Here is a 20649-nt window from a genome sequence, read left to right as displayed (position 1 = left end):
TTCCCTCAAAAAAGTAATTGAAATAAAAAAAACATCTTTTAAACCAGTATAATGATTAGAATTATTACTAATAAAAGTTAATCATGAAAAAAATAGAAAACATCATAATATTTCTACTTTTGTATACATACTAGCTAAAGACACAAGGCTGGAAAATTATCACTGAGAGAAAAAAAATCAAGGAAAGATAAACAAAACCCCAAATATGGTTAGGTTCATTTCTGCCTCTATGATGCTGAACATGAAAATTTGGTTGGTTGGTGGAGAGCTTAGAAACAGCAGCAATGTGGTTTTTACCAAGTTGTACACCAAAATACTTAGATCCAATAGGGCAAAGCCCTAGTTCACACAGTTTTACAACTAAAATATCTTTAGTCTTTATGTTAACAGATTCTATCATTTTCTATAGAGCAATCATGCCATTTAGAAACCTGGGAATATTTTCTTCCAAAGGCAAACTAGTAATTCAGCAACAAATATTTAAAGTAGGAAACATGGCTCAAAACAAAAACAAAACAAAACAAAAGCTGAGGGAGAATTAAATAATATTCAGGCACTTTTAAGACTTGAAATGTAAAATGTGCCATTTATGTTCAGAAAAAGACCTCAAAATCACCACTATATTGCTCTTACAATAACATGCATCTTAAAATTTCTGGTTATACATTAATGCTTGCCTAAGAGTTATATATAGAAAATTTGCACGAACAAACAAAAATAACCGTTCACTCTCCCTCACTCTGGTCACAAGACTTACTCAAATGGAGGGAAACAGGATTCACAAGCCCTAACTTGGCAGTATGAGGCTTGTAAATTCAAAGCAACCAAAGGGAATTCACCTCCAAAGAGAAAAATTCACAGCCTTTTAAAATGTCAAGTTTTTTTTTCCCTTATCTAGGAAGTCACTGTTTTAAAATTAAGTACACGGCATACCTTCTTTCCTTAAGGCGCAAGAAAGGTAAAAACCACCTTTCAGATGGTAAGATGGTATAATTAATAGAAACTTGTCCAAATTAAGTCACTTCACTAGCTGAGGAAGCTTATAACTGAACTGAACTTTTAAGTTAAGACTTCCAGTTGCAACTGCAAACACTGTACAACCTTTGCTTAAGCAAATTCAGGCTGGGAGTGTAGCTTAGTCGTAGAGCACTTGCCTAGCATGCTCCAGGCCCTGGACCCCCAGCTCCACAAAACCCAAACCAAAACATACTTGAAATAAAGACAAAATATCTGATATCAAAATTTCCTAATATTAAAGAAAGCCTAGAAGTACAGATTGACTATGGAATGCTTACTGCAAGATACCTAAAGCTTTATCTTAAGTACCTGCCCCTTTTAATCACAAAATAATGCAATGCTCAATTATTTCTTTCTTTGTTCAGTTCCAACTACAGCCTTTACACTTAACTGAATTGTACAAAATACAACCAAGCTTGTGCTCATTAAATATACATGTATATAAAAACATACAAAAAGTACAAGATTGATTGTTAGTAAACTTTTACAGTGTCAACATTCTATTTCTGTCTTTAGTTAAGGGCCAAAGGTCAAATCTTTCTGTGCACAAAAACCCAATGCGATAGAAATCCTGAATTTGGTGTCATGCCTATGCAGGCTATGCACAGAATTAATTTTCCATATGTAGTCCTAAAGAAAAAAAAAGAAAAAAAAAAACACAAAAAAGTAACCAAAAAATCCAAAAACACCACAGGACAAAATTTTCTTCTTAAATCAAATTCTATTTGTGAATCCAGCAAAATAATTTCTATAAAATAAAACAGCAAAGTATTTAAATAGAATAGGGTGGGCTGTATCTGTTTGCAGGGGTATTTGTTTTTTGTTTTTTTGACAGATTCCAAAAAAATTACACACATTCAAGTCACCAATTCTCTTTTAAATACAGTATTAACTGATGAGTTCCTTATCTTTAATCAAATGTTTATTCTGAAATTTGAAACTTCAATTTTATTAACCAATATATTTTTTAAATTAGACCCTGCTTTGAACATTAAAATTTTTGGAATAATGGAAAAGGAGCTAGGACAATTCTCATTTTCAAGTAAAATTATGACTGAGCAGAAAAATCAGCCAGACATCTTGGTGCAGAGGTACTCCAAGTACTGTGGGATTCTGATGACTTCCACATCACTGGGATCCAGCAGAAGGAAAGTTTTAGAAGATTTCGCCTAACAAGCTCTACTAAAGAAACAAAACAAGCACACCAAATACAGTCTTCTATTATGCTCCAGCTTCCTGGTCTAGCACATTTTTGCATATTTGTTTTAAATCTTTCAGAATTCCCATTACCGATATTTATGTATTCTTTGTCCCACCCAGAGACTGTCAAACATTAAAAGGAACATATATGTGCAACTGAAAACTGTCTGTCACATTTCTCTCCTCGTTTTATATTTTATATTCTAGGTATAAGAAGGAAAAGCTCTGAGCAATACAGCTGTCACTTCAGGACAACTGCAGTCATTATGGTAATTTTTTCCTCTGTTGGCTACACTAACTTGGTGTGAAGCCATGCTAAATGTTACAGCATTAACTATAGCTTCAAAGATATTAACCTAATATCAGAATAAAAAGGCAATGAAAAAAGATCTAGAAACAATGTTACATCACCAATTTTCCACATCAACCAAATAATTTAAAGGTTACCAGCCTTCGTTCATAGTAAAAGTGATTCCAGTGGCAAAGATTTATAACATGAAACTATCGGTGTGGCTGACATGAGTGGGCTGTTTTGTTGCACTGTTTTATTTTTTTGTTTTTGTAAAGGAGTTGATCCAACTGCCACAAGGCAGGCAACACTGGTTGCAGAGTGCAGTGGGTATAAACAAGAAAATTAATTTTGTAGTTTTTGTAGATCTGTGAGTCTCATCAAGAAAAAAGTTTCTTGCTTAAGAATTAACAGTCAAACATTAATATACTATATACACCTTTGCCATTTACACATTAGCATCAGGCCATTTATTACAAAACACTATACACTTTCCACTGCAGGCGGGTTATATATTGACAGCAAATTTCTGCAGATAAGACAGTGAATAAACTCTCCACTCCAAGTTGATTAGGAATAGTTTTTCTAGTTTTAAATATTAGCCAGACACAGAAAAAAGTTGGACTGTAAGGCCTGGGTGCACAGTCTTGATGGAACCAGTTAAGTATGTGCATTTCACTGATCCTTAGTCTGAGGTGGGGAAACTTCTTCACTGCCTTCATAATTTTCTTGTGCTCGTTGGCCAGTTCTCTGAGGGTTGTTCATGTGATGTGCTGCTGGGCCTGTATATGGCTGTCCATGCACATGATTATTCTGGGAGGGGAGAAGAGATCAGCAGATTAGTAGGCAAACTTTATAATTTAGTATAAATACAAACCCTAAATTTTCAAATAAAAGTGATTCTGAAGCTCTGTTTATAATCTTTGTCCAAAGTGATTTTTAGAAAATGTCAAAAATGCAGCTGCAGGGGCTGGGAAGGTGGCTCAGTGGTAGAGTGCTTGCCTTGCAAGCCGGAGGCCCTCGGTTCGGTTCCTCAGCACCACATAAGCAAAAAGAAAAAAGCCGAAAGTGGCACTGTGGCTTGAGTGGTAGAGTGCTAGCCTTGAGCTGAAGAGCTGAGGGACAGCGCCCAAGCCCAGAGTTCAAGCCCCACGACCGGACCCAAAAAAAAAAAAAAAAAATGCAGTTGCAAGTTTGACAACTAAGGCATTATCTTCTTACGGCTCTTGGCAGTCCAAACAGAAAAGTCTGCCAGACTCCACCTCCAATTAACCATTAAAATACTGGACTGGGGCATGCCTGAAGAGGTAGGTGCCACCTGTGAGCAAGAAAGCAGAGGGAGAGCATAAGGCGAGAATCTACCTCTGGTTATCAGAAAAAAACATTATTTTTCCCCACACAATTTGTGAGCTGGCCTCCATTAATTTCCGATTTCTTCCATATTATAAATCTAAAAAAGATTAGCCATGATATGTGATTTGCAGGAGCAACAATCAGGAACAGAGACAATGCTAAGAAAAACAAAAATGTTGAAGACAACAAAGTAACCAGGCTTCTCTCTCAGGAGTGAGCAAGTAACTTTTCTTGGAGTTTGTTCTTTAGCCTTTCACTTTTATTTTTGACAGTCCTGGGGTTTGAATTCAGGGCCTGGGTGCTGTCCTTTAGCTTCTTTTCTTCTTTTTTGGATGGCCATGGGCCTTGAACTCAGGGCTTGGGTGCTATCTTTGAGCTCTTATGCTCAAAGCTAGCGCTCTACCACTTTGAGCCACTGCTTCACTTCTAGCTTTTTGGATAGTTTTATTGGAGATGAGTCTAATGGATTTTCCTACCTGGGCTGGCTTTGAACTGCAATCTTCAGATCTCAGCTTCTTGAGTTTTTAGGATAATAGGCATGAGTAGTCACTGGCCCCAGGCTCTTTAGCCTTTTAAAATGCCTAAATCCTATATGGAGCTCTGTATATCTCCACAAGTCAAGCCAAATGTTAGGCTTAATTTTCTTTTTTTTTCTTTTGGTCCGGTCATGGGGCCTGAACTCTGGGCCTGGACACTGTCCTTCAGCTCTTCAGCTCAAGGCTAGCACTCTACAACTTGAGCCACAGCGCCACTTCTGGTTTTTTCTTTTTTGCTTATGTGGTATTCAGGAATTGAACCCAGGGCCTCATGGCATGCAAGGCAAGCGCTCTACCATTGAGCCACCTTTGCAGCCCTAGGCTTAATTTTCTAAATGGTATTCTAAAAATAAGTATGTTGACTAAGTATAATCATTCAGTATGTTTTTGTTTATACCCTGAAACCTAAGAAAGAATGCTTTAAATAATGTATCTCGGGCTGGGAAGATGGCTCAGTGGTAGAGTGCTTGCCTTGCATGCATGAGGCCCTGGGTTTGATTCCTCAGCACCACATAAGCAAAAAGAAAAAAGCTGGAAGTGGCGCTGTGGCTCAAGTGGTAGAGCGCTAGCTTTGAGCTGAAGAGCTGAGGGACAGTGCCCAGGCCCAGAGTTCAGTCCCCACGACCGGACCAAAAAAAAAAAAAATGTATCTCAAACTGTTGGAGGATGATGAATATCATCATCAGGGCTCTGCATACTTTTTTGTTGGTCCTGGGGCTTGAACTCAGGACCTGGGTGCTGTCCCTAGTCTATTTGTGCTCAAGGCTCTACCACTTGAGCCACAATGTCACTTTCAACTTTTTTGAGTATTTTATTGGAGGTAAGAATCTCTCAGGGACTTTTCTGCCTGGGCTAGCTTCCAACAGTGATCCTCAGAACTTACCCTCCAGAGTAGATAGTATTACAGGCGTAGGCTGCTGGTGCCTGGCTGCACACTTTTTTTTTTTTGCCAGTTAATTGGAGATAAGTTTTTAGAATTTGTCTGCTTGGGCTGGCTTTAAACTTCAACCCTCCGATCTCTGCCTCCTGAGTAGCTAGGATTGTAAGGTGACAGCCATCTGTATTTATCTCAAAGAATTTTTTTTTTTTTTGCTGGTACTGGGGCTTGAACTTAGGACTTCAGGCTCACACTTGAGACTTTTCACTCAAGGCTGGCATTCTATTACTTGAACCACTCCCCCAATTCCAGCTTTTTTGTTGGTTAATTGGAGATTAACAGTCTCATGGATTTGTCTGTCTGTGCTGGCTCAGAACTTCCATAGATCTCAGACTCTTGCCAGGCACTGGTGGCTCATGCCTGTAATCCTAGCTACTCAGGAGGCTGAGATCTGAGGATCACGGTTCAAAGCCAGCCCGGGCAGGAGAGACTTTGAGACTCCTATCTCCAATAAACCACCAGAAAACCGGAAGTGGCGCTGTAGCTCAAGTGGTAGAGCACTCGCCTTGAGCTGAAGAGCTGAGAGACAGCGCCCAGGCCCAGAGTTCAAGCCCCACGACCGACCAAAAAAAAAAAAAAGATCTCAGAGTCTTGAGTAGCTAGGATTATAGGCATGAGCCACTGGTGCATAGCTTCAAAGAATTCTTAATTTATTACTATACCTTAGTGAATCATCAGTTTTACCAACTGCCAGCACTAGACAACATACCTACTTGACAAGGAAACTACCAGTGCAAATCCAATCTTGCACCAAAAACTCATCCTAACCATTCCTGCTTTTGATTCTCAAGCTAGTCTATAATTTCATTACTTCAGTCATAGTTAAAAGTTTGACCACCCTTTAAAATTAAGCATGGATTTGTTTACCTGCTGATATTGAGATCCAGGTGAATGGGGATATAATGGGGCATCTTCAGGTGGAGGTGATTCATGCTCGTCTGGGGCATCTTGGTCATCTGGCTCCTAATGTATTAAATATTTAAGGAAATAAAATTATATGGGCAAAATTAAACTCATTTTTTACCTTTTCTAATTAAACTACACTTTAAAAATCAATCTACAAATATAACCTATTAACAAATTCTTTTACTGAAAAAAAAAACAACTAGAACAATTAAAGCAACTAAAAATTTCTCATTTAGTTTTTCTTAGAAATTATCTCTTAGGTTAATGGAAATTTCTCCAGAAGGTCCCCACATTAACTTAAACAAAACTTTATAAAGCAATATAACCCCCTTCTACATTAACATAAGCACTGGCCTATAAAATAAAAGAATTACTTTGCTTTCTTCCATTTCTATCTGTTGCACACTGGTGGCGTTTTTTACCTCCTCTGGACAGAGTTCACAAGCTTTAGCAAGAGTCATCCTAGCGCTATGTGATCTCTCCAAGAAATAGCCATTTGATGTTTCATTGCTTTGCACTGGGGGAGACCAATTGTTGTAAGTATATTGAGGATTGCCCGTGTATGGTCTTCTTTCAAGTTCATCTCCAAGCCATTCTACTGCCCAGGTCCACTTCCTCTTAAGATCTCCATTGCCCTTCAAAAGAAAATAAGATCCTATAAGTAAGAGGATTTGGAATACTTCAAAGGTAACTTAATGAGAGAACCCCCATATTCTCAGGAATCTCTTAGATCAGAATTTTTCATTCTGATTCAGGTTTCTTTTTCTTTCTTTTTTTTTTGGGGTCTGGTCATGGGACCTGAACTCTGGGTCTGGGCGCTGTCCCTCAGCTCTTCAGCTCAAGGCTAGCGCTCTACCACTTGAGCCACAGCTCCACTTCCGGCTTTTTTCTTTTTGCTTATGTGGTGCTGAGGAATCGAACCCAGGGCCTCATGCATGCAAGGCAAGAGCTCTACCACTGAGCCACCTTCCCAACCCTCTGATTCAGGTTTCTAAACAAACTGTAAGGAAAAAACCTCTCACCTGTAGGATTTGGTAAGCGACAGGACAATTGCTAAAGAGAGCTACCATACATTTTATACACTGGTATGCTCTTTTTTGATAATGATTCTTAGAACGCTGGATTGTGTCAAATAGCCCATCTCGGTCATCTGGAATTCCTTTAAGGGCATTATGAATTCTAAAAGAGAACCAGAGATAAGTTAAAAACTCTTAAAATGTGGTAACAGCTGACATTTACTGTCTAGTCTACATGCCACTCAATGTCTGCAATCTAGTCATTTAGTTTAACATTACACAGTTGGTATGATTATTAAACCCTTGAGCAAATGAGAAAATGAGTGGAGCTAAACTGCTTATTCAAGGTCATATAGCTAACCAGAAGTGTGATTTACTTACCAAAAGCCCAAAATTATTGACATGTAATGTTAAGATTATTTGGACTTCACCAGAAAACCATGTAGACATCCAGGTACAGAGAACAAAGAAAGGTTTATTGCTGGGAAAGGGGCCAGCAAGACCCCTTCTCACAAGGGAGAAGTGAGAAGAAGCGCTGGCTATTGTCTGAGGTGACCTATATAACCTAGGAAGTTTAGGAGGGGCTACAAGGGGCTAGGAGGTGGAGACTCTCGTGTGGATGGGTGGGCCAGGGGCTTCATCATGGCGGACTAGGATTTATGGCTGTCGTCCAAATAGTAGATAAGGAGCCCTTGTTGCCTTATATGGTGGTAGCTGCCCCAGAGAAGTGCCATCCCAAGGTAAAGGGGGTTGGCAGCTGATTATTTACTGCCTTTATTACATGGGCCTAGCATTTGCCTAACAAGGAAGCATGCTAAGCTGTGGAAAGGGGAATGAGCATACTAAGCTATGGGAAGGGAGCTCTTTGGAGTAACATGTAATTTAAATATATACCCAGAATTGAGTTTAGGGCATTTAGAGAAATGCAAATAATCAAATTTATAGCTGCCATAGTTGAGAATAATTTGCTTTAGAGGTCAGTTCATTTTCTGTATGTTTTTTATTGTAAAAATGTTGTACAGAGGGGTTACAGTTACATGAGCAAGGCAATGAGTACATTTCCTATTGAGCATTGTTGCTTCCTCCTTAGGTCGGTTCATTTTGTAGGGTCAGACTGAGACAGGATCTTGCTATGTACTCAGCCTAGCCTTCAAAACCTTTTGGCTCTCCCTGACAAAGGTTGGGATTATAGATGGGATTTGTAAGTATATACCATCATGCCAGGGTGTTTTGCTACTTTTGTGTTAAAAAAACCTTACCTGGGCTGGGAATGTGGCCTAGTGGTAGAGTGCTTGCCTCGTATGCATAAAGCCTTGGATTTGATTCTTCTGTATCACATACACAGAAAAGGCCACAAGTGGCACTGTGGCTCAAGTGGTAGAGTGCTAGCCTTGAGCAAAAGAAGCTCAGGGACAGTACCCAGGGTCCTGAGTTCAAGCCCAGGACTGGCAAAAAAGAACATTACCTGGGCCAGATGGCTCACACCTGTAATACTAGCTACTCAGAAGGCTGCAATTGAGGATCATGAATCCAGCCTGGGCAGGAAAGTCCATGAGACTCTTGTCTCTAATTAACCAAACCGGAAGTGGAGTTGTGACTTAAGTGGTAGAGTGCTAGCTTTAAGCAAAAAAGCCCAGGGACAGTGCCCAGGCCCTGAGTCAAAGCCCCACTACTGACAAAATAACAAAAAAAATTATCCACCAGTAAACTAAAAGTGATATATGTATCTCCATTCATTGAAATATAATATAGCCATAAACCCCCAAAATGCTGATGTATGTTCTAATATGGTTGAACCTTGAAAACATGCTGAGGAAAGCCTGCAGACAGTGTCACATATTAAATGATTTAGTTTTCATGAAATGGCTAACCGATGAATTAATAGAGGTAGAAAGCAGATTAAGGGTTGTGTAGTTTTGAAGCAGGGGAACAGGGAGTGATCATGTAATTGGGTATAGATTTCCTTTGAGTCATAAAAATGTTTTGAAATTAGTGGTAATAGATGCAGAATACTGTGCATGCACTTTTTAAATATATATATTTTTTATTGTAAAGATACTGTACTGTGTATGTACATTAAAACACTCAATCGTACACTTCAAAGTGGCTAAAATGGGGAGTTATATAAATTTTACCTCAATAATACTTTAAAAATTACAGGCTTGTGCCTATTCAGAAGGCTGAGACCTGAGGATAGCAGTGAAAAAAAATCAATCTGAACAGACAAATCTTGTCTCCAATTAACTATCAAAAAAAGAAAAAAATCCAGAAGGGTAGCTGTGGCTCAAGTAGTAGAACACTAGCCTTGAACACAAAAACTAAGCCCAGGCTCTGAGGTCAAGCTCCAGAACTGGCATTAAAAAATAATTCTGGCACTGTTGGTGCAATCTTGTAATCCTAGCTACTCAGGAGGCTGAGATCCAAAAATTATAGCTCAAGGACAGGTTATAAACAGGGCAGAAAAACTGGCCAGACTCTGTATCCAAAACAGCTAGCAAAAAGTAGGGCTGGAGGCATGGCTTAAGTGGTAGAGTACCAATCAAATAAGTGTAAGGTCCCGAGTTCAAACCCTAGTACTGCCCCCCTCCAAAAAAAGGAGAGAATTTTGTTGAAAAGAAATGATTATCTTGGCCTGGGAATGTGTCTTAGTGGTAGAGTGCTTGCCTAGCCTGCAGGAAGCCCTGAGTTTGATTCCTCAGTACCACATACAGAAAAGGCCACAAGTAGCACTGTGGCTCAAGTGGTAGAGTGCACCTTGAGGAAAAGCAGCACAGAGACAGTCCCCAGGACTGGCAAAAAAAAGAAAAAAGAAAAAAAGAAATGATCAGTATATTGTGTGAAACTTGTACAAGGAGAAATAAACAGAAAATAAAAATTTGGGAAGGAGTACTTGTTATTCATATTTGCTCTCACTTTTTTGTTAGTTGTGGGGCCTGAACTCAGAATCTGGGTGCTGTCTCTGAGCTCTTTTGTTCAAGGCTAGAGTTCTACCACTTGAGTCATAGAGTCACTTCTGGTTTCTAATGGTTAGTAAGAAATGAAGAGTTTCACAGACATTTCAGCCTGGGCTGGCTTTATTTGAATTGTGATCCTCAGATAAGATTATAGGCATGAGCCACCAGTGCCCAGCCTTTGCTCTCACTTTTTTTGGCCAGTCCTGGGGACTGAACTCAGGGCCTGGGCACTGTCCCCGAGCTTCATTTGCTCAAGGCTAGCCCTCTACCACTTGAACCACAGTGCCACGTCTGGCCTTTTATGTTTATGTGGTACTGAGGAATCGAACCCAGCACTTCATGCATGTGAGGCAAGCAGCACTCTACCATTAGGCCACATTCCCAGCCCTGCTCACTTTTTAAAGACAAGGCATACATTAAAAAACACCTCAAAAGAGTAACTATTAATTTCAGTTATGTCTAATACCTGGAGGCAAGTCCATTAAAAAAAAAAAGGACCTACCTGTGAGTCTGCCAGGAGTCTTCAATCAGTAAGATTTGTAAAAGCAGATCCAAATAGGGCCGGAGTTCATAAGTGTATGAATATGCAACCTAAAAACAGGTAGGATAGTGAGTACTGAAAATAAAGGAATAGCAAGTCAAACCAGACACTTATGTTTTTTTTCTTTTTTACCTGCCAAAGAAGTTCACTGAGCACAGTAGATGAAAACTGAGGATTCTCCCAGCAGCAAAATCGAAGCAATTTGACGGTTTCATCTGAGTTACTACAGTCTTCAATGATTTTCTTCACGTAACTTGTTCTCACAAATAAAATGTCTATCACATTCTGCTGAATTGGCATTATAGGTTGTGATAGATTAGGGTCACCAAAAGGATTGGGAAGAGGAGGGTTACCTAGAATACAAATTTGGCATTGATGAACAACTAATAAGCTTCTTCACAATAACAATACACAGACTTACCACAGAAAATAGTCTATTTTATAAAAGTAGCACTGTAAAATCAAGTTTTCAAGCCAAATGAAGAAAACAATACTATATACAACGATCAGGTATACTATGACAATAACATGCAAAGTTATTTCCTCAACTACTTCATAAATAAGAAGTCAATCCAGTAGCAAGCAGATAGGAAAATCCCCACCAAACATACAAAAAAAGGGTTAGACATGCTGGTGGCTTATGCCTCTAATCCTAGCTACTCAGTAGGTTAAGATCTGAGGATCACAGTTCAAAGCCAGCTGGGCAGGAAAATCTGTGAGACTTTTTCTTTTCTTTTTTTTTGAACTCAGGGCCTGGGCACTGTTCCTATGCTTTTGTTCTCAAGGCCAGCACTGTACTACTTCGAGCCACAGCGCCACTTCTGGTTTTCTGGAGGTTCACTGGAGTATGTAATAGTCTTAAAGACTTTTTTGCCCTGGCTAGTATTAAACCATGATCCTCAGATCTCAGCCTCCTAGACAGCTAGGAACACGAACACACGAACACACACACACACACTGCATACACAGTAATATTGCAAGAATAGGGCTTTCTATTTACCATTTATTGAAGATTGCATTCTTGATGAGACATTGCAACAACGGATTAGCTGTGACACTACTGAGTATAATTTGCCTAATTCAGCATACTGATACTTGATTGGAGGACCTGGACCTTCATCTAAAGACACAAGCATAAAAGTAGCAGGTACACTCAATTTTAGCAGCTGTGTCTTCTCTGCCACACCTATAGTAAAGGACAGGGGAGAAGCAGGAAGGGAGAGAGGAAAACATTAGGATGGCAAGAGTTTAATGAAGAAAAATTCAAAATTACTTTTCTATCATTTTTATGATCAGAAGAACCTTTTTTACTTAATATTCAGAGACATATTTAACTAAGGTACAAAGTTCACCAATTGGGCATACTATATTTAACTATTAAAACTATTAAACATGACTATGACCTTGGAATCATACTGATCCTATTGCCTGGAGTCTAAAAGGACTGATCTGTAAGTAAATCTTATTTTAAGGATGACTAAAATTAGTAGAAAGTTTTTGCTTTTGGATACAATGACTCACTATGTAGCCTAGGCTGGAAAACCTGTATTTTCAGTGAAGAGTGGGATTAGTGCTCAGGTCTTCCACCGTCATTGTAAGAGTGAATTCTGTAAATAATAGTATCGGGGGTGGGGGGGGGGGGAGAGGAGGAAGGAGGGCAGGGAAGGGAACAAATTTAAGAATCTCCTGGGTTTGACCCGTTTTCAAAAGCTCCGTGTCATGAAAGAGACTATGGAGGGACCTCATTAATGAAAGGGTAAAATTTGGGGGTGGGTGGATACAACATGGCCCTTCGTATTCTAGAATAAAGACCTGCAGGTCATTGAAAAAAAAAAAAAAGAAAACCTGTATTTTTGGGTGGTTATTTATTTTTTTCCCCCTTCCCAGCCTATTTATTTTTTTATTTTTCAGTCGGTCGTGGGGCTTGAACTCTGGGCTTGGGTGCTATCCTTCAGCTCTTCAGCTCAAGGCGAGTGCTCTACTGCTTGAGCCACAGCACCAGTTCTGGTTTTCTAGTGGTTTATTGGAGATGAGACTCACGGACTTTCCTGCCCGGGCTGGATTTGAACCATGATCCTCAGATCTCAGCCTCCTGAGTAGCTAGGATTACAGGCGTGAGCCACCGGCACCTGGCTGGTTTTTTTTTTTTTTTTGGGGGGGGGGGGGGGGGGTCTGGTCGTGGGGCCTGAACTCTGGGCCTGGGTGCTGTCCCTCAGCTCTTCACACCTCAAGGCTAGTGCTCTACCACTTGAGCCATAGCACCACTTCCGGCTTTTTTCTTTTTGCTTATGTGGTGCTGAGGAATTGAACTCAGGGCCTCAGGCATGCAAGGCAAGCACTCTACCCCTGAGCCACCTTCCCAGCCCCCTGGTGGTTATTTTTGAGATAGGATCTTGCCAACTTTTCTGGTTGGGGCTGGCCTTGACCTGCCATCCTCAGGCTCTTAGCCTCCCGATTATAGGCATGAACCATCAGCACTTGGCTCCTAAAAGGTGTATGTTCTTCTATTAAGGAAAAACGAGTGGCATATTATTCTAATGGATAAGTAAAATTACATTGTGTACATGTACCTCCCCAACACATGAAATCACTAAGATGACATGTCTCAATAAATTGATCATTTTGGGACCAATACACCAAGACCTCATTAACAATCATTCAATCAACTTTTACTAAATGCTCCTGTGCAAAGGTTTGATCTTTGCAATCTAGGTGGGAAGTAATGCAAAGACTAAATAAAAGACTGTATAGCATAATAATAATTGAAAAGAAATATCTGAATGATGTTAGAAAGAGTAGACTACTTTTAACCACACCTCCATTTCCAGATCTTTTGTGGGCTAACTGGAGATAAGAATCTTGTGGATTTGTCTGCTTGGGCTATCTTTGAACCTCAATTGTCTTTGAGCCTCCTGAGTAGCTATGACTGTAGGTATGAATTACCAGCGTCTGGCTTAAGTGAATCATTTTTCTCCTTACAATTTCATTTTTATAGTTCATTTAAAAATTAATATGACTATAGTTGCTTACTCTTCCTCCCACTATTCCTGTACCCCCATATTTCCACTTCCTGGTATTTGTTTTAATAAACAGTATTTTAGTTGTTCAGGTTATACCCTTGGATTCCTCTCCAAAGTATACTCCTCCTGCAGTCTGTGTGTAAATGCAGTGAACCTGTATATGTTATCAGGCATAGTTGTATTTTAGGTCTAGCTTCCACATATGAGAGAAAATGTGCACTTGTTTCCCTGAGTTTGGCTTACACTTTACTCAACCTCATGTGTTTGTTCTAGGTCCATCCTTCCCTGAAAATGATGTATTATTCTTCTTTATAATGGATAAGTAAAATTCCATTATGTATCTATACATTTTCTTGATCTACTACTCATCTATTGTAGGGCATCTGTGAGTATCCTGACTTGTAATGCTCAGGAGTGGTATTGCTGAAGCATAGGGTAGTTCTATGTTGTTTTTTTGAGGATCTCCAAACTATCTTTCAGAGTGGTTGTACTAGTTTTGCATTCCTACCAACAGTGTAATAGGGTTCCTTTTTTCCCACTTCTCTTAGTACTGGGGATCGAACCCAGAGCTTCATATGTGTGAGGTAAACGCTCTGCCCCTGAGCTATATGCCCAATACCCTAAGTAAATCCAGACTGTTCAAAAGGTCAAGATCAGGGTTGGAGACATAGCTCAAGTGGAAGAGCACTTGCCTAACATGTGGTAAGGCCCAAGGCTCCTCAAGGCCCAGTACCACAAAAACAAAACAAAGCAAAACTCTTATGTGTCTACCGAAGATATAAGGTGTATTTGACTTAAATGACTTCATCACTGAACATAACTCATTAATAAAGATTAAGAAAACCTAAATCCTTACCTAAATTGGCATACATTACAAACAAGTTGAAATACTGCTGTAAATGACGTCCATGCTCTGAAACTTCCCTCCTCAAGAGATTTAGTACTGCTCTTAATAAATGATCACTCAAGCTTAAATTGTCATAAGCCTGTAAAGGATAAAACAGCTGTTTCTCAGCAACAAGGTGAACGAACAATTCAATTAATAAAAAAAGGACAGATAATATATACATACTGAACATCATACATTTTGGGAAGGACTGATCACACAAACTATTAAAAAGGGTGGATTGCTTCTTGGGAAAGGGAATGAACATATGTAGACTTGCTATGTGGCCTATGTTGGCCTCCAATTGGCAATCTTTCGGTCTTAGCCTCCTGTGCACCACCACTCCTGACTTTAGATTTCATTAAAAACCCTTTAGATTGCTGTAATTAAAACAAAATGTCCATAAACCTCCTTAGACAAAAAGATGTACTTAACAGAAAATTTATAATTAAGTTACTACATGTAACTGAATAGAAAAAATACTCTTTTTGGTCTGATACTGAGACTTAACTCAGTATCTGATGCTGTTGCTCATTGTCTGGTGCTCTACCATCTGAGCTATACCTCCAACCCCAGCCCCTAAGTTTATTTATTTATTTAATTTTTGGTTGGTTGTGGGGTTTGAACTCTGGGCCTGGGTGCTGTCGCTGAGCTCTTCAGCTCAAGTGAACACTCTATTACTTGAGCCACAGCGCCACTTCCAGTTTTCTGGTGGTTAATTGGAGCTAAGAGTCTCATGGACTTTCCTGCCTAAGCTGGCTTTGCACCACAATCCTTAGATCTCAGCCTCCTGAGTAGCTAGGATTATAGGTATAAGCCACTGGCGCCCCCACCCCTTATGTTTTTTTAAAGAACCAATAATCACTATTCATGTCTATGAATATAATTATATTTATACCTTAATTTTTTTCTTTTTGGCAGTACTGGGATTTGAAATCATGGCCTCACATTAGCTATGGCTTGGTACAATACTGCTGAGTCATACCTTGAACCCTCTATGCAGCAGTTTTAATGGAATTAAGAGACATCAGATTTTGGGCATATACTTTAGGCAAATATATCAAAGAGGATATACACAAGTTTGTGACTTCAAATTCCAGAAGATTTTTGGTAAGCATTAAATTGTTAGAAAGCTGTGTGATTACCTGACTAGAAGGTCCAGGAGATGCAAAAGGTGAAGGACACGGTCCATCTTGCAAGGAAAAATGTGCAATAAAAACTATAAGTTTTGCAAATGCACCCCTCACTTCTGCACTCGGGCATTCCAAAAGATATTCAGAGAAGCGGTTTGAAACATTAAAAAGGACATTATGAGCAAACCAAAAACGTACGTTCTTGCTGTGACGAAGGAGAATACATAATGCATCATACCTGAAACAAACAAATAAAACCTATGACTATAAAAATTCAATGACTCTTTTTTTACAGTGAGAGTTATGTGAACCAAAAATCGAAGGCCTTCTTTCACTGTTGGCAGGAAAAGTAACAGCTGCTTTTAATGTTAACATTAAAATGATAGATGAAAAGACAGATGAATAAACGTTGTCTATTCTGCCTTATAAAATAGATGAAAGCTGTGTCAAGTCTCTAAACTCTTCTTGGGTCTAATGACAAATAACACTGTCTCCTTCCCTTAACACCAAGTTACTTCTGAATAAAGAAAACTTGTTAAATCAATGCTTCCATATTTTTCTAATTAGAAGCTCAAGAAGACCATTTTCATTTTTTACTCCTTGGATCTATGGCAGAAATTATCTTAGGGAAGCCAAAACCTAATAATTTCATAATTAAATAACTAAGACTTTTGTTGGTTGTGGGGTTTGAATTCAGGGCCTGGGTGCTGTCTTAGCTCTTTTGCTCAAGGCTAGTGCTCCACCACTTTGAGCCACAACTCTATTTCTTGTTTTTTGAGTAGTTAATTGGAGAGAGTTAATTGGAGAGTTAACTGGAGAGTCTCACAGGGACTTTTCTACCCGGAATGGCTTCCAACTGTGATCCTCAAATCTCAGTCTCCTGAGTACCTAGGATTACAGGTGTGAGCCACTGATGCCCAGCTAGATGAGACCTTTAAATCTCAACTCTTAAATATCAATTGTTAACAGAAGCAAAAGCCAGTTTCTGAATTACAAAAGGCCATGTTTAGACCAAGTATTTTATTTTTAAACTTTGCTTGGTAAGTACACCAAGCATTTTATTTTTCCAAGGGGGAGTGTGAATATAGTCCCCCACTACCACAAATTATGTAGTCAAGTTTCCCACATTTGGGGAAATTGCAAGGATCAAAACATCTGGAGTGCAATGATACTCCTGCCCCGGGAAAACCACCTTCATGATGATGCCATGTTAAGTATAGACTGAATATTTTAATATGACTTTTTTTTTTGGTTGGTTGTGGGGCTTGAACTCTGGGCCTGAGCACTGTCTCTCAGCTCTTCAGCTCAAGGCAAGCACTCTACCACTTGAGCCACAGTGCCACTTCTGGTTTTCTGGTGGTTTATTGGAGATAAGAGTCTCAGATCTCAGCCTCCTGAGTAGCTAGGATTATAGGCATGAGCCACCAGTGACCAGCTTTTACTATTGCTATCAAGGATTTATTTTGCATTTCAAATCTGAAACAAGATTATGTTTTGGAAAAAGTAAAGCAGTCTATAGAAGAACCATACCAAATACGAGTATAACAAGAATGAAAAGCGAAAGTAACATACCAGTCACTGGCAGAGCCACGGACTATTTTCTTCGTGTGAAATCCTGTAGTAAAAAGGAACCTAGCAGCAAGTTGAATACTAATCATAGTGATTTCTTCTGCTTCAGGCAACAGGTGATCTTGCCCTATAAATAAAATGTAGAATAAAAAAAATCAAATATCAAGTCAAAATTTCAAACAAGTACTTGAGAAGTTCAAAATGTAAAAAAAACCCCAAAACCCAAATCACAACCCTTTCCCCAGACAACTTATCAAATAATCTTTACTTCTAATTTTAGCAGCTACCGACATGTTTGAAGCTAATGTATGAGCCAAAACCAAATTGTTATGACAAAAGATCCATTTCTAAACAGTATGTCAATATATATTGCTCAAAGGTAAAAATGATTTTAAATGTGAAAAGGTTAATTATGAACTTAAAACATGTTGATGCTACTAAGAAATCCTACAAGTAATAATTACTCATATTACTAAGAAGCTAACTTTATTTTTTTATTTTTGCCAGTCCTGAGGCTTGAACTCAAGGCATGGGCTCTGTCCCTGAACTGCTTTTGCTCAAAGTTAGTACTCTACCATTTGAGCCACAGCACCACTTCTGACTTTTTCTGTGTATGGTGCTGAGGAATCAAATCCATGGCTTCATGCATGCTAGGCAAGCACTCTACCACTAAGACACATTCCCATCTCTTTAGAATCTAACTTTATACCGGGGATTGAATTTTAGGATCTCATATATGTTAGGCAAGTGCTTTAACTCTTGAGCCACACCCGCAGCAAGAAACTAAAGACACTCACCTGGAGGTGGGTTTAAGTAAACACCATTACACGTGAGCAGTTTTTTCATGAACTGAAAATACTCCAAACTGTATTGCATTCGGTTATGCATGAATTGTACATTCTGTTTCCGTACACTTCTCTCAATGGCTGATGGCATAACAATCTGATGGGGTCTTGTGGTGATAGCAAGCTCTGATATGTATTTTATCAACTCATCATCCTGGTCTATTGTATCCATCCGTTCATAAAAAAGTATATAAGCATTCCACCACCTTTTCTGGCGCCTATATGACATGCGCTTCATCATGTGATCAAATACTTCTCCCATGTACTCTCCACCGAAGCACTGGTTTTTCATTTCTTCATCGTCATCCATTTTACACTCTGTTACATCTCCATCATCAAATTTATACCAGCGATTTCTCTCTCCATCTCCACCATTCCTTTGAATGATGTAAGAATAATAATGTCCCCCACTTGCTTGACCACTGTGTACAAGTACACCCACAAGTCTGTATTTTGTGCTCCCTGCTTTCTCATTTTCAGACTGCTCATTCTGTTGTATCAACTGACTTTCTGGGTTTACATTATCTCTCTCCAGCTTAGCAACACCTGCAACTGTGTAAGGTTCCATGTCCAGCTCACGAGGAAATTCAAAATAATCATTAAACTTGATTGCACATTCTCTTTCCCAGTCGTAGTCAAATCGTTTTAGTTGGATAGCAAGAACAGGAGGCAATTTTTTAATTAGTAAGCGCTTTACAGTATCAACCTAAATAAACAGAGAAAGTTACTGGATATAACCCACTGTAAAAAAGTAAACAAAAATAGTAACAAAAAAAGCAATCCAATCAAACTTTTAAATATTACCAAATCCTCAGGACTTATTTGGATTTTTAATTGCAAATACAAGCTAATGAACACAAGGCATTCCTGTGGTATTTCATCTAAATGGCCTATGCACCTATTACAAATAGCAAAAATCAGTGATACACACATGCTGTCTGGTTTCTATACTGTCATTACTTGTTTTATGTATACTGCCATTTTTCTTTGTTGCTCGTCTTGGGACTTGAACTCAGGACCTGGGTGCTGTCCCAGAGCTTTTCTGATCAACATTAGTACTCTACCACTTGAGCCACAGCTCTACTTCTGGCTTTTTGGTGGTTAATTGGAGATAAGGCTTTCTTGCCTTCTAACCACAATCATTAGATCTCTAGGATTATAGCACCCAATCTGTCATCTTAATGAAGGTGTTTTTTTTTTGTTGTTGTTGTTGTTGTCATTCGTGGGGCTGGAACTCTGGGCCTGGGTGCTGTCCCTCAGCTCTTCAGCTGTAGACTAGCAATCTACCACTTGAACCTCAGCCCCACTTCTGGCTTTTTCTGCTTATGTGGTGCTGAGGAATCAAACCGAGGGCCTCATGCATGCAAGACAAGCACTCTACCACTGAGCCACCTTCCCAGAATCTAATGAAGGTGTTTTAAGGTTAATAACAGTAGTAGTTATTATTCATTGGGCAATTAGATACCAGAGAATATCCTAAGAAAGTGCTTCATATTCTATTCTCACAACCCTTTCAAGCAATGTATGAGCTATGAACACACAGGTTGTTTGTTTCTTGGCAGAAATAGAAAATATCTATGTGAACTCTGAGAGTATAGTATAGTATTAGTTTTGATACTATGCTAGGGTATAGTATCAAATGATTACCATGTCTATAATTATCCACTCTTTTTTATTCTTGTGCTGGTCCTGGGCTTGAACTAAGGGACTGGATACTGTCCCTAAGCTTTTTTGTTCAAGACTAGCACTCTACCACTTGAGTTACAGTTCCACTTCTGGCTCTTTGGTAGCTAATCAGAGTTAAGTCTCATAAACTTTCCTGCCCAGGCTTGGCTTTAAATCTTGATCCTCAGATCTCAGCCTCTTGAGTAGCTAGGATTATAGATATGAGCCACTAGTGCCTGGCTAATATCCACTCATATTTACCTGTTTTCCCTAGCCTCTCTGGCACTACGTTTTAATTTTCTTTCCTCAATAAGCCAGTTAAGTTAGCTATCTCTTTATTATCACTATGAATAGAATAAAAAGGTGAATTTTTAGTATGAACAAAAACATTCTTTAAAATTCATTATATAGAATTCATCAAAACCAATCGAAACAAAACTAGAAAATTCTTACCTTTTTATTGCATTTTTCACAATGATATGCATTTGCCCCTTCTAATAAATCTCCTTTGACATACTGTTCCAAAGAGTCAAGAAGATTTTGGTGATTCCTAATGTCTACATTCAGAGTCGTGAAAGATTCTTCACATTCGTACCTAAAGATATTATTTAAGGAAGGACAAAGAAAGGACTTTATTCCTTAGTTTTCTAGACATTTTCCTTAGCTACAGAGTTAATAAACCCTTAATTCAGAATGTCACCACTAGTGACAGTTAATATTTACTATTTATCCTGTGTCACTATATTAGGGGGCTTACACATTTTATAAACTGAGTTCTTTGA

The 20649-nt window shown here is 39.0% G+C and overlaps 1 protein-coding gene and 1 pseudogene across 5 annotated transcripts in view; both read right to left on the bottom strand.

Annotated features, from left to right (window-relative positions):
* Positions 1–290: 290 nt before the first annotated feature.
* Positions 291–20649, bottom strand: part of Usp9x (ubiquitin specific peptidase 9 X-linked) — a 117889-nt gene continuing 97530 nt past the window's right edge. For 3 of the 5 annotated variants that reach the window (XM_042683610.1, XM_042683609.1, XM_042683611.1), the window contains 12 exons: positions 20321–20462; positions 18155–18908; positions 17361–17484; positions 15801–16026; positions 14626–14755; positions 11750–11935; positions 10882–11102; positions 10711–10799; positions 7261–7417; positions 6613–6873; positions 6200–6295; positions 291–3319 (listed from right to left, as the gene is read on the bottom strand). In XM_042683610.1, the coding sequence (XP_042539544.1) occupies positions 3182–3319; positions 6200–6295; positions 6613–6873; positions 7261–7417; positions 10711–10799; positions 10882–11102; positions 11750–11935; positions 14626–14755; positions 15801–16026; positions 17361–17484; positions 18155–18908; positions 20321–20462 (2524 nt within the window). In that variant the 3' untranslated portion in view covers positions 291–3181. The remainder of the gene's footprint in view (positions 3320–6199; positions 6296–6612; positions 6874–7260; positions 7418–10710; positions 10800–10881; positions 11103–11749; positions 11936–14625; positions 14756–15800; positions 16027–17360; positions 17485–18154; positions 18909–20320; positions 20463–20649) is intronic. The other 2 variants (XM_042683612.1, XM_042683613.1) reach the window with 1 other exon arrangement.
* On the bottom strand, positions 16856–17006 carry LOC122110941 (annotated as a pseudogene).

Source organism: Dipodomys spectabilis, unplaced genomic scaffold (assembly GCF_019054845.1).
Source record: "Dipodomys spectabilis isolate Male_0828 unplaced genomic scaffold, ASM1905484v1 ptg000082l, whole genome shotgun sequence".
NCBI classification, from domain to species: domain Eukaryota; kingdom Metazoa; phylum Chordata; class Mammalia; order Rodentia; family Heteromyidae; genus Dipodomys; species Dipodomys spectabilis.
This window is presented reverse-complemented; position numbering and strand designations above follow the sequence as displayed.